The sequence below is a fragment of the Hyaena hyaena genome, unplaced genomic scaffold (genome assembly GCF_003009895.1).
Source record: "Hyaena hyaena isolate Hyena2069 unplaced genomic scaffold, ASM300989v1 scaffold_1, whole genome shotgun sequence".
Taxonomy (NCBI): Eukaryota; Metazoa; Chordata; class Mammalia; order Carnivora; family Hyaenidae; genus Hyaena; species Hyaena hyaena.
The window spans coordinates 4,407,781-4,423,995 of NW_024080633.1; the positions used below are offsets into that span (position 1 = coordinate 4,407,781).

General features: G+C 51.2%; 1 protein-coding gene and 1 long non-coding RNA gene across 2 annotated transcripts in view; one reads left to right on the forward strand and one right to left on the reverse strand.

Moving 5' to 3' along the window:
• PKD1L2 (polycystin 1 like 2) overlaps nt 1-16,215 on the reverse strand; it is an 86,800-nt gene that overhangs the window by 43,695 nt on the left and 26,890 nt on the right. Inside the window, exons 12-21 of the mRNA XM_039225928.1 lie at nt 15,826-15,946; nt 15,009-15,150; nt 13,563-13,739; nt 12,119-12,264; nt 11,294-11,488; nt 8,354-8,485; nt 6,819-7,001; nt 5,001-5,125; nt 3,940-4,066; nt 3,148-3,279 (exon numbers count right to left, since the gene is read on the reverse strand). Coding sequence (XP_039081859.1) covers nt 3,148-3,279; nt 3,940-4,066; nt 5,001-5,125; nt 6,819-7,001; nt 8,354-8,485; nt 11,294-11,488; nt 12,119-12,264; nt 13,563-13,739; nt 15,009-15,150; nt 15,826-15,946 — 1,480 coding nt within the window. The remainder of the gene's footprint in view (nt 1-3,147; nt 3,280-3,939; nt 4,067-5,000; nt 5,126-6,818; nt 7,002-8,353; nt 8,486-11,293; nt 11,489-12,118; nt 12,265-13,562; nt 13,740-15,008; nt 15,151-15,825; nt 15,947-16,215) is intronic.
• LOC120227932 lies at nt 12,256-13,630 on the forward strand. The gene is made up of 3 exons (XR_005527373.1): nt 12,256-12,425; nt 12,514-12,653; nt 13,483-13,630. It is a non-coding gene; the product is annotated as an uncharacterized LOC120227932 (long non-coding RNA).

The window sequence follows — 16,215 nt, forward strand, 5'->3', positions numbered from 1 at the left end:
AGCTTCTGGGGGTGCCACGTTCCTTGGCTTAGGGCCCCTCTTCACATCATCCCAATCTCCTGCTTTTGTCATCAGGTTAGCCTTTTGTCTTCTGTGACTAATTCCCCCTGTCTCTGCCTCTTGTAAGGAACTGGGATGACACTGGGCCCACCCACATGGTCCAGGGTCATCTATCTCAAGATCCTTAACTCAATCACCCCTTCAGTGTGCCTTGGGCCATGTAAGGCGGCAACTCCACAGGCTCAGGGATGAGAATATGGACATCCTGTGGGGTCGTTATTCACCTACCATGCACTCGTCAGACTGCATGCCAAGGCTTGGGCTGCTTCTGCACAGAAAGAGGGCCAACTTTTTCTAACTTGCACAAGTGTGCTGTGTGAACTAGTGGTCATATTGATGACGATGTAAAGCAAGGAAAGTGTAAGTTAGGAGCACAGGCTATAGAGGCAGAGAGACCTCTGTTTGGGTCTTGGCTCTGTGCTATATCGGCTGTGGGACCTCTGGCCAGTTAACAAGCCACTCTGATCCTCTGCTTCCTTGTCATCAATAGAGCACGTAGACTCATTCAGGATATTACAAATGGTATCGCATACATGGGGTGCCTGGCTGGCTCAGTTGGTGGAGCTTCTGACTCTTGATCTCAGGGTTGTGAGTTCAAGTCCCACATTGGGTGTAGAACTTACTTAAAAATAAAACCTTTTTGGGGCACCCAGGTGGCTCAGTCCATTAAGCATCTGACTCTTGGTTTCAGCTCAGGTCATGATCTCATGGTTTATGGATTCAAGTCCTGTGTTGGGCTCTGTGTTAGCAGCATGGAGCCTGCCTGGGCTTCTCTCTCTTCCCCTCTCTCTTTGCCCTTTCCCACTCAAAATAAATGAATAAACATTTACTACAAAAAAATATTTTAAAAAATGATATCACATACTTAATTTTTTTTTTTTTTTTTTTTTTTAAAAGGAGGTGCCTGTGTGGCTCAGTCACTTGAGCATCTGACTTCGACTCAGGTCATAATCTTGCAGTTGGTGAGTTCAAGCCTCATGTCAGGCTCTGTGCAGACAGCTCAGAACCCGGAGCCTGCTTCAGATTCTGTGTCTCCCTCTCTCTCTGCTCCTCCCCCACTTGTTTTCTCTCTCTCTTTCAAACAAACAAACATTAAAAAAAATTTTTTTAATGACATCACATACAAAATACTTAGACAAGTGCCAGATACAGATAATACTAAAAATTTAGCAGCTGTTATTATTCTGCTATTACTATTGTTAGAAGTTCTCATAACCATTCTCCATTAAACCAGCGTTCCAGATTAACTGGTGCTCTGTTAATGATTGATTAATGGTTGGTTGATGCCCACTGTGCACTGTTTATTTCTGGTGGCCTTCTGTGTTAGACGTGGGCATGGTCCACCATGAGCCTCCTTCAAGGAAGGACCTGCTGCCCAATCACAGACAGGCTGTAGCTGTCAGCTCCTTCAGGGTCTGTCCCAGCTGCAGAGGCCCACCTCGTCTGAGGCACACCCTCCCTGGGGCCGCCTGCATCCAGGGGGCAAGGAGGGGGTATGAGGCCAATAGTTAGCAGCCTGCTGTGGGGCATCTGTCTCATTTGTACATGAGGGATCTTATTTTATGGAGGTGATTGAGTGATGATGCGGAAGGGCCAATGCCATTGAAAGAAGAATTTATGGCTTACATTTCCTGAGAGGAGGGGACCACCATGCCACGCAGGGCCACAAGGGAAGCACCTGGTCAGGAGACGGGGTAGGCACAGGGAAAAGCTCAGGTCAGGGCTGTTATTGGGATCTCCATGGGAAAGGCAAGGCAGGGCAGAATAAATCATTTTCAGGTTGGCCTATTTGAATAATTTCGGCAGCGTTGGGGCTATAAGAATGGTCTCTGGTGGCCTGGTACCTGGCCTCGGGATGGTTTAGGACAGGGGAAATGTTGGCTTGGTGTGTGAGTCAGATAAAGGGGCTGGTTGGGGGTATGGACTTGGGGTTGGTTAGTCTGCATATGAAAGGTACGCCCTGGCAAAGCCCTTTGCTACCTGTAAGGATCTGCTGGCCTTGGGAGGGGCACTTTCTTCCTCACCAGCAAGATTTTTAAGATATCAAAACATCAAGAGATACAGAAAATACTAAGCCTGGTTAACATAATTCTAATGGCTAGTACTTGCTACGGTGCTCCCCCTTGAGTTGACTGGGGCTTTGTGCGATCTGGATTCCAGTCTGGCTTCTCTTTCTGCCCAGTCTTGGTGTCCTTCCTCCCTCTTCGCAGGTGCCAGTCTCAGCAAACTTCTAACACCCCGAGCTCTTACTCAGCACCTGCTCCCAGAGAACACAGCCTATGACAGCTCTCTCCTGCCAGTCAAGGTGTGAGCTCACCAGTGGGCACATGCGTTTATCCCAAAGCTGCTTATGTCCACATGTGCTTGTAGAGGTCAATTTTAATGATATATTCCACAGAGTGACATAAAGTGACAGAGTACTAGTGTGAAAAGAATTTTTTGCCTGAAAACTTAAGCTGAATGCTTTGAGAAGACACTGGAAAGATGAATTGCTAAACATTGTTATTGAATTAGTCATTGATGAGAAAACTAGATTAGGAAAACACTCACTAAAATCTCAAAAGGATCTGATCTTGTATTACACCATGGTGTGCTTAGGTTTTTGCTTCATTTTAATGTTTCTATTTATTTTTGAGAGAGAGAGAGAGGGGTGGGGAGGGGTAGAGAGAGAGGGGGACAGAAGATCCAAAGCAGGCTCTGTGCTGTCAGCACAGGGCTTGAACTCACAAACCCGGAGATCATGACCTGAGCCAAAGTCAGATGCTTAACCAACTGAGCCACCCAGGTGCCCTGATGTTTTTGGTTCATTTTAGAGAAAATCTGACATTTCAGAGGCCGCATTGTAAGGGTCGTTTATGTAATGAAGATGATTAAAATTCCAGTCAACATATTGAAAGAAATGTTTCAATTGTACACCCCAAGACTGACAAAAATGTACGTTTATAGTTTTAAATTGAAATACAACGTGTAAGACAGAGTATGGACCATTCTTAATGATTCTCCTGTTTAATCAACTTTTGGTCCCAACCAAGTTGAAAAAGAAGACAGAAGTGACACTTGACTTCTGAAAGCACCCCTGACTTCTACCTCAATGTTCTCCGACAGATTCTTCACGGGTATGAGATGTCCACTGGGACTGGTCAGACGGAGGCCACCAACAGTTCCACTGATGTCAAAGTCACTTTGGGCTGGGAAGGGGCTCATTGGGAAACTCATCATCTGAAACCAAGAACACAGAGTGCTGGCCAGGGCCCCTGAAGGCTGGAAGGTGACTGCGTCCCTGTGTGAATGACAAGGTTTCCCAAAATGGGACAGACAAGTGGCCCTCGCCCTATGGGGTGAATGCGGGACCCCGCCGTTAGCTGTGTCTGGTTTTCCAGGTGCGTGATTGCCCTTCAGGGCTGAGGACCCACTCAGACCTGCTAGAGTTGTGCAGCTGCTGGACTGCGAAACCATCTGAGCCTTTTTTCTTGGCAGAGCCAACAAGTCCCCAAGAAAAAGATATTTGTCTGCCTTCGTTGGGGCTGGAGGAACAGAGAGATGTGCCCTAACTCAGGAGTAAAAGAGCTCTCGGCTTGCCATTTCCTAGTTATGGATTGAAGTCTGAAGAGCTTTATTTCCAGTAACTAATTGAACCAAGGCTGCTGGGGAAATTCCACGACCAGCGGAAGAAGGATGGATTTGGGAATCTGCATCCCAGCCCTGCCATTTTGCTTGCAGCCTCAGGCAGGTCGCTGCACCTCATTTGTAAAATGGGCATAGTAATATGTGATGTGTACTGAAAGTAATATGTGCCATCATCAACATAACTGAGCAAATGCATGTGCACATGCCCTAGAGGCCGTAAAGGGCTGCTCCCAAGGTCATTACTGCCGTTACCCTGATGTCCACAGGCTCCTGGCTGGACTCCGTGGAGCTGAGGGAGGAGGCCGCGGGCAGGGTGAAGGTTGCAGAGCTGGCGGCAGCGGTGTGCACGGAGGAGCCCCGCCAACTCCAGGGCTGTATTCTGGCCACAAGGTGAGAGCAGAGGTGCCAGGAGAGAGAGAAGAAAGTCAGTGTCAGAGAAAGGGTTCTTGCTCTGCAGGGACCCCATCAGAGAGGGTGGCTCTACTTCAGTCCCCAAAGGCAGTTCTGTACGCTTGTGTCAAAGGAACAGCATGGAAGGCAGCCGGCACCTCCCTCCCCCTACCCCCACTGTGAGGACAGGGCTTTAGCCAGCTCTGTTTACCGCTGCACCTCCAGTGCCAACGAGAGCGCCTGGCACACGGTGGGGGTCCATATGTCCTTTGCTGAATGAATAAGTGAACTTTGTCGTGGGATTTTCTCCAGGTGTAGCTCCCCTAGCTACTTGATCTGTGATGTCATGGGTTCCCAGCCCCATCTTCTCTGGCCTTTGACATTGTCCTGTCTCATTACATTGGGGACCTGGTTTCAGAGTCTAGCTCTGGTCAGAGTGCCACTTCAAAAAACTGCCCCTGGGACCTGGGACCCAAAGCGTCCCAGCAGGGCCTGCAGTGCGATCCAGCCCCTGCTTCTTAGGGGGAGGGATGCAGGGCGGAGGGCATCCTCAGGTCCACAGACTCCCAAGGCAGGTGCCTGTTGAATCCCCACAGCTCTGGGGAGCACTGGGCTTGGCCAGGCACACCCGGGACGTGGTTAAAGGTGGGCAGGCCCCCTTCATTCAGCCTCCCTGCCTGCACGGCTCTAACATGACCCAACTCTCAGGACTCGTGGGTAGCTCCAAGATGGGGTGTGGACTCGGCCATTCCCTTCCTACATGGTACAAGCACCCCCAGCATGGGGACCTTCTCGGTGAAAAGCCCTCCCACTTCTGAGGCTGGCTGTCTGGGCTCTGCCTCTCACAGGGTCTTGGGATGTGACTGTGGAAAGAGCCAGGTCAGGGGACAAGCTTTCTTGGTGACCCCAGTGCGGCTGCTTACCTGTTTGTGTACACGGAGATGGAGGGGGCGGCCAGAGTGGCCGGGAGGCCCCCAGGCAGTGTCCCTAGTAGGAGGGCAGCCTGCACTCGCTCCACAACTCTGAGCAGCTGGGGCACGGCGGCAGTCTGCAAGAGGAAGCAGGGGTGCTGCTGTAGGGCCGTCTCCATATGCCACCTTTGCTCATTGTCACCAGGCTAGTGGGGGGCCTTCAGCAGGGACGGGGGGGGGTGCGCAGAGGAGGGGACAACATTGCTGTAAATTGAGCAGCAGGCTCTGTAGGGAATGAGGAGTAAGCACTTCCAAGGTTTCCAGCACTTACGTGAACATTTTTCATCCTCACGACAACTCTGAGGCAGGTGCTCTCACTTACCCATTCGGCAAACAGGGAAACAGAGGCACATAAAGAGTAAGTGACTTGTGGAGGTCACATGTTGAAAAAGGCAAGTGCCAGGACCCATGATGAGGCTGCCGGGCATGTGGCTTCTGAGTCCGTGCACTGAGCTGTCGCACTGTGCATCTCTCTGTGCTGCTCTCTTTGACCCTGACATCCACCCACAGCCCACGTCTTATTTATAGTGAAATGGAAAGCCGCAGGCAGAGCCATTTCACTGGATCATCTGGGCACGGACTGCTCCAAACCCCCAGATGAGGATGCACCTCGCTGAGGCCAAGACTGGTGTGAAGACCCAGGAAGGGCTGGATGTTTGCCAAGAGTTCCTATTGGGGCACAGATTGCATGTGTGCGTGCGTGCATGTGTGTGTGTGTGCGTGTCTGTAAGAGAGAGGGCATGACTGAGCGGATGTGAATGTATGTGTGTATTTAAGGGTGACTTGTGAATATGAGGAATTAAGTGTGTATGTATCTCTGAGTGTGAGTGTGTGATTGTGTGTCTGCATGTGAATGTGTGTTTGAGGGTATGTGTGAGTATAAATGTTGGATCATAAATGAGTCTGTGTGTGTGTGTGTGTGTGTATGGTTTTGTGTGACAGTAACCATGTGCGAGTCTGAGTCAGTGAGTGTGTGTAACTGTGTGGCCATTTGTGAAGACATGGGTGTAAACGTGCATCTCTGAGAGTGTGTGTGCAAGGCTGTGTGTTTAAGCATATGTGTGAGAGTATACGTGAGTGCCCATGTGTGTGAGTGCATGTGAGCATTTGTGGTTTTGGGTGTGTGTGAGTGCATGGGTGTAAAGGTTTGAGCGTGACCACGTGTATCTGTGTGTGTGTGTGTGTGTGTGTGTGTGTGTGTGTTCTCCTGAGTAGAGGTGATGGCCCCACGAGGTTAAGGACTCTGGAGCAGCAAGAGATGGGCCTTCAGCCCCATCATGAGGCCATCCTGGAGGCCCTTCCCCGGGTGCTGCGACAGGGTGCTGGGGCCGCTGAGACAGTGCAGCACCCATCTTCTCTCCAGAGGCTGCCTCTCCTCTCACAACGTTCCGTGTTTTTAGAACCACTGTGAGGGTGGACATGTGATCTCACCAGCTGGCTTATCTGGGAGGCTGGGGATTGCCTCAGTTTACAGATGAGGAGTGAGGCTGAGAGTAGTCATGCACCCAGCCCAAGTCTCAAGGTTTGAAAGTAACAGAGGCAGGATTGGAGCTCAGGCTGCCTCGCTCCAGAGCCTGGCTCTGCCTACCCTACCACACCGCCTCCCGGAAGCTCTGGTTTCTGGAACTTGTCTTCCAGTTCCCTAGAGAGGACTTTAACCTCTGTATCTCAGTTTCCTTATCTGCAAGATGAGAAAGAGCTGTCTAGAAAGGCTGGTGTGAGTGGGGCGTGTGGTAGCCGGGAGCTTTGCATCTAGGCTGAAACGCCTACCTGGCTGCCATTGGTCCCTGTAGGTTCTTGTGGTCCATCCCTCAGGGAAGCTGCTAGCACACTGCCCACGGCCTGAAACAGGTCCTTGGTAGCCATCTGGCGCCGCTGGTCCTCAGGATGGGCCTTGGGGCTCGCTGCCAGCAGTGCTTCGCTGGCACCCTGCAGAGCCTGGGTGGCCTCCCACTGGGTTCACCCCAAGGGGAGGGAAAAGCAGCGTGAGCCCCTGCCTGAGCTAGACCAGCCCCTGCACCATTCATAGGGCAAGGGCTGCGATAGACGGGAGCAGGGCAGAGAGATAAACTAGGGGAGATCTGGACCCATGGCACAGGCTGCCTGCATCACTCACTTGAGGTCAGCTTCTTCTTCCCACAGTGTGCTAAGTTCCTTCAGGAGAGGACCCTAGTCCATCTCTGAGTCTTCCCAGAGTGCCTTGCACATGTCTAGCACATAGCAGTAATCATTCACTAACTGGGGGATTGGATGAAAGGGTGGATGGATGGATGGGAGGTGGATGGATGGATGGATGGATGGATGGATGGATGGATGGGTAGTGGATAGATAGATGGATGGATGGATGGGTAGATGGATAGATGAATGGACCAGACATTCATTTCAGTTTTGTAATTGTGTCTGTATTTGTGAAGATATTTGTGTAAAGTTTTGCTGCCCCAGTAGTCTGAAAATGCCACAAGGGTAGAAGCTATGTCTGTATGACTTGCTGAATTCTCAACGCCCAGTATGTGCACAGTACCTCATATAAACTAGGCACTTGGGAAGTATTTGTTGAATGCATAAGTAAATTAGTGCCTGGATAAATGAATGGAAGTATGGAGGGACAGATGTACACAGGTACTGAATAGATGTGTGCGTATGGAATGGTTGGATGAGCAGACAGGTGTATAAATGGCGGGTGTGATGTTAAAAGCATCATGGCCTCAGGAATAAAGGTCAGCCTTGCTGGCTTCAGGCTGGAGAATGTGAGGGCTCCACCTCCTGACAGCAGGTGGAGCACACAGCCAGGGTGCTCTCTCCCCTGCTTAGGGTTCCATTCTTAACCCTTGGCTACCATTACATTGGGAGCATGGTGATTTCATTTAAGTTCTCCAAGAGGCAGACCCTGAGGCAAGGATTTAAGGTGTGGGCAGGCAGAGTGGGCTGGTGGGGCGGGGGGTCAAAGAAGAAAGAAAGTCAGGGGCTGGCAGCTGGGTGTCAGTCTGGTATGTCCTGGGGAACATGGGCAGCAGTATCTGGGCACACACTTGAGGGTCACTCAGTGATTAGAGTCAGCTGCTAATCGCGGGGCAGTGGGGTGTGTGAGCACCCAGGCTGTGACACCCAGAATGAGAAACAGGAGCTGCAGGAGGACATCTTCTCTCTCTCGGTACCACCCATGCAGGACCCTGGGAAACCACATGTTGGAAGCCTTGGTGGCCGCATGGCAGAGAGACCGTCGACCTGAGGTGACTTGTCAGTTACCCACCGCAGAGGTGCGTGGCCCATGGCTTGGCCTGGGACAGCAGGTGGGCCTCACTCACCTGGGCCGAGGGTGTGAGCTCCTCACTGCGGTGGGTCACCTCTCTCAGAACCTGGGCCAGCCCTTGCACCTTCTGCATGTCCCCCAGGGTGGCGGTGACCATAGACAGCGACCCCAGCACATGCTCTCTGACCTGATGCAGAGGGAGGAAGAGGAAATGTAGTTTCCGTGTCAGAGAGATTTGGGGTCAGAGCAAGTGACCAGGCTCATCCTGGGTTTTCCAAAGCCCATAGACCTCTGTTTGCTTCATAGAGTGTGTGGTGGGCAGAAGGTTGGCCTCCCAAAGAGCTCTACATCCTAATGCCTGAAACCTGTCAGTGTGTCACCTCACATGGCAAAGGGACTTTGGCAAAATTGCTTTGGAGTTTTATTTAAGTTAGGGGTTCTGAGATGGGAGGGTCTCTGGATTAACCAGGTGGGGCCAGTGCAGCCACAGGGGTCTTTGTAAGAGGGAGGTAGGAGGGTCAGAGTCAGAGAAGGAGATGTGCAGATGGAGGCGGAGGTGGGGAAGAGGGTGTGGGAGGAAGGAAAAGGAAGTGAGGAGGGGAAGTTTGGGGAGGGAGGGAGGAGAGGCTGGCTGGGGGCTGGCCTTGACAGCCATAGAGAAGAACTAAGAATGTAATTCCTGCACTTGCCCAGTAGAACTGTCTGCACTGATGGAAGGTCCTGTCTCTGCACCCTCCACTCACCAAATGCAGCTACTGAGCCCTTGAAATATGGCCAGTGCAACAGGAGAACTGGATTTTAAACTTGGTTTCATTTTAATTAATTTAAGGTTTTCTTTTCTTTTCTTTCTTTCTTTCCTTTGTTTTCTTTCTTTCTCTTTCTTTCTTTCTTTCTTTCTTTCTTTCTTTCTTTCTTTCTTTCTTTCTTTCTTTCTTTTCTTTCTCTTTCCCTTCCTTCCTTCCTTCCTTTCTTTCTTATTTTAGAGAGAGCATGAGCAGGGGAGAGGGAGGGAGGGAGAGACACAGAAAGAGAATCTTAAGCAGGTCCATGCTCAGCACAGAGCTCCCACAACCCTGGGATCACAACCTGAGCCAAAATCAAGAATCAGATGCTCAACCAACTGAGCTACCCAGGCGCCCTATTTTAATCCCTTTAGTTTAGATGCAAGTACCTAGATAAGTGAGTGGAAACCATTTGGCACAGCCCAGATCTGAGTGACCAGAGTCCTCTTGCGGCCTGCTCCTCACGGCTCACTCAGCCTACCTGTCTGACGGCCCTGCGTGGAAGCTGTAGAGTTTGAACCTGTCTGCTGTTAGATCAGGATGCATCCAGGCTACAGCTTGGATGGAGAGTAAAAAAGGCCAGTATATGAGGGGACTCTTGTCAGAATGTTCTGGAAGGGTAAGTCATATTTGCCTCTGTAGATCTTCCTTCCCACCTTGGTCACCGTCCTGGAGGCAGCTTCCGTGGGGATGCCGGCTCCTGACTCTGGCCAGTGGACTCATGCAGGAGGAGAGAGAGCTAGAGGCTGTACATCTGGTGACTCTGCTGGTCCACTCTGGGTCGGTCGGTGGCCTCATTCTTCAGAAGCCACTGCTTCTACCAGGAAGCCCCTCCACGTGCGGCCGCTCACTCTGGATTCTGTTCACTTCAGGCTGAGCCCCAGCTTTTATCAGCAGCACGTATTAGGTGCTCAATAAGCACGTTTATCTATAAGTAATCTCACTATGACAACACCACTTCTTTGTATTAAGTACTTACCATGTGTCCTGCACCATGTTAACTAAACACTTTTCTTGCAAACCCTTCAGGGAACAAGAAAAGTCTTTCTTTTTTTTTTTTTTAATGTTTTTTTTTTTTTTTTTAATGTTTTTTTTTTTTTTTTTTTATTTTTAGGAGAGAGAGAGAGACTGTGAGCAGGGGAGGGTCAGAGAGAGAGGGTGTCACAGACTGAAACAGGCTCCAGGCTCCGAGCTGGCAGTCAGCACAGAGCCCGACGCGGGGCTCGAACCCACGAACCGCAAGATCATGACCTAAGTGAAAGTCGGACGCTTAACCGACTAAGCCACCTAGGCGCCCCAAGAAAAGTCTTTCTTTTCTTCTTCACGCCCAGCAGATATATGTGCTACTATACGTGTGTGTGCACATGCACATGTGTGTACTTACACCCACATGTACCAGGATGTAGAGGTACCAGGCACCAGGAGTAGAGGTAATCATAGGTTCTATAATAGTTGTTTATCATGTCCAGTTATAACACACAAAATGGCTATTTTGTGGGGTAAAACTGGTTGAATGTTGGTAACTTCAAAAGGTTTGACCTAACTTTATGAAATAACACTATTTATCTTCCCCATTTTCCAGTGGGGAAACTGAGACTTAGAGAAGTTCATTCACCAGCCTGTGACAATACAGATGGAAAGTGACAGAAGTGGGATGACATCTAAGGTCTGGCCCCAACCCATTAACCATATGACTGGGGCCAGGCCACTTTCCTCCTCTGGTCTCGGTTTTGTCGCCTTTGACCAGAGGGCCTGGAGCAAGACTCTGAAATTGCTTCCTTTCCTAGAAGTCTTTGACTCCAGGCAGAGCAAGGAAAACAGGTTTCCATCATTTCAGGTAACTTAGCAAAAGGACCAGAGGAGGGAGGTGACATCAAGAGCTCAGGAGATACCAAAGTCTTCTCCACAGCTCCATGAATTCCACCCCCCACCCCAGACTCTGGGACCCCAGTGGACCGTGTAGAAGGGGCCCATCTTGGGGTGCCTGGGTAGCTTAGTCAGTTAAGTGTCTCATTTCGGCTCAGGTCATGCTCTCACTGCTTGTGGGTTTGAGCCCCAAGTCGGGCTCTGTGCTGACAGCTCAGAGCCTGGAGTCTGCTTTGGATTCTGTGTCTCCCTCTTTCTCTCTGCCCCTCCCCCATTCGCACTCTGTCTGTTCCTCTCAAAAATAAACATTAAAATTTTAAGGAAGTGGGGGGGCCCATCTTGCACACCTTCTGCCTGATGTCCATGTTCAGCAGCAGCCCGCAGCCCTGCGCCTGGCACTCCTGGTCCAGCACGGATGACACGGTCCTGGCCAGCTGGAAGAGCCGCTCAGGGTCCCGCTCGCCTTGCAGAGTGGCGGTGATGTTCTCCAGCACTGCAGCCTGGAATGCCACGTTGTCAGCGTGGGTGTCTCCAAGTCCCACCTCATGGGAAACAGGAAACATGCTCAGTGCAGGGAAGACCTGACTTGTTCCGGAACCTGGAGCCTGAAGCCACAGTCTCCATAAGGCTTCGCACGTGGCGTGGGGTCTCCCCTGAGGCTGAGGGCGGCGGGGCCCACTTGTAGCAGGCCGCCAACGGCCGCCGAAACCAAGCCTTGGGCAAGTCACTGCTTCACCCTCACTGCGCTCCTCGCAGTGCCCACAGTCCCTTCATGCTCCACCTGGCCTCTCACCCTTGAAATCTACCCGGATTTTATCCAGTCTCTGCTATGTGGCCCTGATGGCTGATTTTGGCCCTCCTTCCTTTGGACTCTGATGGCACTGGTTTAACTCATCCCAAGGTCCTCCTGCTCCAAGCCTCCAGGACATTACTCCAGGGCACTATTCTGACCACTGAGAGGTAAGGTCTACAAAGGCAGTGACCATGTTCACAGCTGTGTCCCCAGGGCCTGACACAGAGCAGGTGCTCTGAAAATGCTAGTTGAAGGAATGAATGAATCAGTGATTCATCTGGTCATGCCCTTGGTTCCCTTCAACCCAGCCACCCTCTTGGTGAAGTTCAGCTGGGTAACGAGTTTTCTCAATAAAGAAGCAAAAGATGCTGCCACCTACCTTCACCACTGCATGGGCCTGTTGTTTGTCCCCTGCACGATTGGAGACAGAAATGACCACTGTCAGCATGAAGTCATTGTTTACTTTCCCAAGTGGCAGATAAGCTGACTGGAGGGTAGGTTCAGGGCCACAGTGTAGACAAGAACCTGGTAAATGGAAACTGAACAGTTAGGGGGGCATCTCTAGGCCCCGGGGAGACAGGAAACCCACCAAGGTAGAGCCTGATGACAAGGACACAGAAGCCACAGCTCATGGACTTCATGCTTTCAGGGAAAAGACAGCTACCTATACTGATCCACTGGTCTCTGTAAGTAATCACATGATGCTATCACTTTGGAATAATTTTACTAGAATCTGTAAAAAGAAAAAAACTTAAAAACATTTCCTCTTTACAGGCTTAAAAAGAAATTCAAGGTGGTAAACCAAATTACAAAAAGGAGGAGGAAGAAGAAAAAGGCAGGAGGCGATCTTAAAACATTAGCTCAAAACATCCAAGCTCACTCAAAAGTCACTTCCTGTATAAAGGCCTCCACAGGTTGGTGAATCTAAACAGCGCCCCTGTCCTATGTCTTTATTTATATATTTACCAACTGTCTCCACCACTAATTATAACACAATGAGGTCAGGGACTTCCCCTGTGGAGTTCACTGCTATATATCTAGCACCTGGAAGAGTCTGACGTGCAATATGTATTTTTTGTTGAATGAATGAGTAAATGTATATCTTTCCTATCCTTAAAGGAGACCCGCCCCCCATCCCTGGAATCACTAATCATTGTAACATGCAGGCAATTGTGAAGTTATTGAATTGTAATTCACAACTGAGTTTTATATGGTCCCACTTCCTGCCCCTCTGCTCACCTGTGTGAGGCAGAGGGCAGTACTACTGGGGAATAACTAGTTGGAATTAGAGCAGCTAGCCAGCCTCTATTTGATTGCGGGGGGCGGGGGGGGGGGCGGGGAGAATGCAGGTTTGACATGAAATCTACTTGCCTCCCATGAATTGTCCCCCTCCAGGTTCAGACCCAGTCGCGGCCATCTGAATAGCCCTGCATTCTGCATCTACTTAACTGGCACCCTATGAAAAGCACCTTCCTCGGGGTCTTGGGATGGCTTATGTCCTCCTCTCCCTAGTCAAGGCCTTCAGTAGTCACATCCTCATCCATTTAACCCTGTCCACATACTTTATGCCAGGGCAGAGGTCATTTTGGCCTCCATAGCCATAGGAGAGATATCAATAGGACCAGATTCTCCTCTCCCCGAGTGTATGGTTGGGTCAGTGTGCCTGGGGGTGGGGCTGAGGTGTAGTTGGGGGGTGTCTTCATTCTGCAAACCTCTCTCACACATGGAACATACTTCTTGCAGCTCCCACAGAGAGACAGGCCCCTGTTCTGGGAGAAATTGAGCCTAGTAGCTGAAGGGAGAGCACAGCCCTGGGCCAGTACCTGACTCCAGACAGAAGCAGTACTCCAGGGGGCCCAGGGCCGAGGATGTGTTGCAGAAGATGGCGAAGCTCGTCAGAACGGTACCCTCCTCTGGAGTGATGGTGCAGGTGGGCACCTCAGGGGGAGGCACAGAGCCAACCACATAGGTGTCCTCCCCATAGGCATGCCTGGTCACCACTAGGGAGTGAAGACAGAGGGTGTTTGGGGGGCTGTGTGAGTCACACGAACTCCACCATGCTTCAGGATGGCCCGGGAGCTTGTTAAACATGAAGATTCCCAGGTTCCTCTCCTGACCCTGAGCCCTGGACCTCTCTGGAGGTTCTGGGGTGGAGCCCAGAAGTCTGTACACCTAACAACTCCCCCTGATGCAGGGTATTCTGGGATCTCACTTTTTGTGGGATTCCTTTTTTTAATGTTTGTTTATTTTTGAGAGAGAGAGAGAGAGAGAGAGAGAGAGCGTGCTCGCACAAGAGGGGGAGGGGCAAAGAAAGAGGGAAACACAGAATCTGAATCAGGCTCCAAGCTCTGAGCTGTCAGCGCAGAGCCAGATTTGGGCTTGAAACAACAAACTGTGAGATCGTGACATGAACTGAAGTCAGACACTTAACTGACTGAGCCACCCAGGCTGGATCTCACTCTCTGAGAGTCAGTTCTTCATCCATAAAATGGGGCTAATATTAGTAGCTTCCTTGAAGCTTTGGTGAGGAGGAAGTATATTGGGAAATGAAAGGACTTGCTTAAGATCACGGAGCTAGTAGGAAGGGCCACAGCCAGAATCTAGAAATGGGCTGACCCCACCCAAAGCCACACTCTTTCCAGGCTGGGCAGCACCACAAAGAGCCTACAGTTACCTGCACCAGCATCCCTCCCCACGTGATATTTCAAAAAAAGTATGTCCCTGGAAGAGCTGGGCGCGAAGAGGATTTTAATCAATTAAAGTGAATTCCTTGGCCTAGACCTAATTCAGAAGTTTGGGGCAAGCCTTGGAGTGTACATTTTAAACCAGTATCCCTGGTTGTCCCAGTATGTGTGGTCCATGTGCCACTTTGAAGAAATCCGAATCAACTGAATCTATCTGGAAAAGCGGAATCTCCCATTGTTTGTCTTCTTGAGAGTCCACATTTTCCAGCGTCCTGGCTAGTTCAAAGTGAGAATCGACCTGGTGGGACACGCAGGCTGCACCGCCCCCAGAATGATCTGTCTCATCCACCCTGCATAATGCAGTTCAGAGGCAGGAAATGGAGACACAGAGAGTTTAAATGCCTTGCCCCCCGCCCCCACCCCGACCCCAGCTGGAAAGTGGTGGCGATGGGGTTAACACTAGAGCCTGCGTATGGCCCCTGACCCTGCACTGAAGCCCCACATTTCTGAGCTCCTGGATCTGTCTTGGTTCACTTCCAGCAGACAGACGTGCCCATGCCGGAGCCTGCCGGGAGCCATCCGCACCTGTGGCTCTGATTCGGAGGGCCTGGCCCCGGGTCTGCAGGAAGGAGCTATTCAGCCGGAGAGTGGAGGTGTTGCTCTGAAGGAGGATTAAAGCACTGGGCCAAAATCCTTGCAGTCCACAGGCAGCAGGGAGAGACTCCGCCTGAAAGAGAGCACGGCCCAGGGCCCCCACGAGGCTGCAGCCAGGCTGCAGGGCCTCAGCAGGGCAGTGGTTCATTACCCCTGGGAGGCCTTCCAGATTTGTCTCTGCTGTAAAGGCACCGCCCACTTCCCCGAGTCAGCCCAAATACCCAATTTCCAGCCTTGTTTAGGTGCTTGTCTGAGGTCAGTTTCCCTTGAAGCAGAACCTGAGACGGGGATTGACGTGCAGGTCATTTCCTGCGGGAGGGCCCTTGGGAGAGCCAGAGGGGAGAGGGAGGCAGAGTAGGGCACAGAATGAAACTTGACGGGGGAGTGATTTCAGGAGGTGCCCAGCCAGTCTCAGCCTGATCCCACACGGAGTGACAGCCACACCACAGAAGTTACCTCACTTGTAGGCAAGGGGCCAGGGCCATTGGGTGCCCCCAGCCATCAGTTATTGGCCCGCGGTTCCTACACAGCAGCTGGGGACCGTGCATCAGCCTGGTAAGAGGGACCGGGCTGGACACCGGTAGCATCTCCTGTGATGTTTCTCCAATGTTTTTGCTCTCCGGCATCTGACCAGTGCCCTGGGTTTCCTCTGGGGAACACCTTCCAACCCCAGCCCTACGGGGTGCTTAGTACTGGGCATGTGACACAGGTCTGGTCAATCAAAGTGGGTGATTGGCGGTGTCCTCACCTTCTCCAGCGAGGTGTCATCTAAATACCAGTTGAACACGGCCTCTGCGGAGCCATCCCCCACGGTGACTCTGAGCACAGTGTCTTCCCTGGCATTCACTGGTCTGCAGTTCTCCTCACAGCTGAAAGGGAGACGGAGTGCGGAAGCTCGCTCAGGCCTCGTGGCCTGGTCTTTTGTCCAGTCCTCCTCAAGTCCTTTGAGAAGGTGGCACAGGGCCTTTCTTCCAGAGAAAGATGGAATAAAAGTAATCCCTGTCCCAACCCAAACCAGGTCCTGGCATTGGTCAAGGACATGATTTGTGCCCGACTGAATTCCCACTTCATTCAGTGTAGGACAGTGGCAGGGAAAGTGCGTGAAGTCCAAGGTCCTCAGATCCTGTCCCTGTCTCTT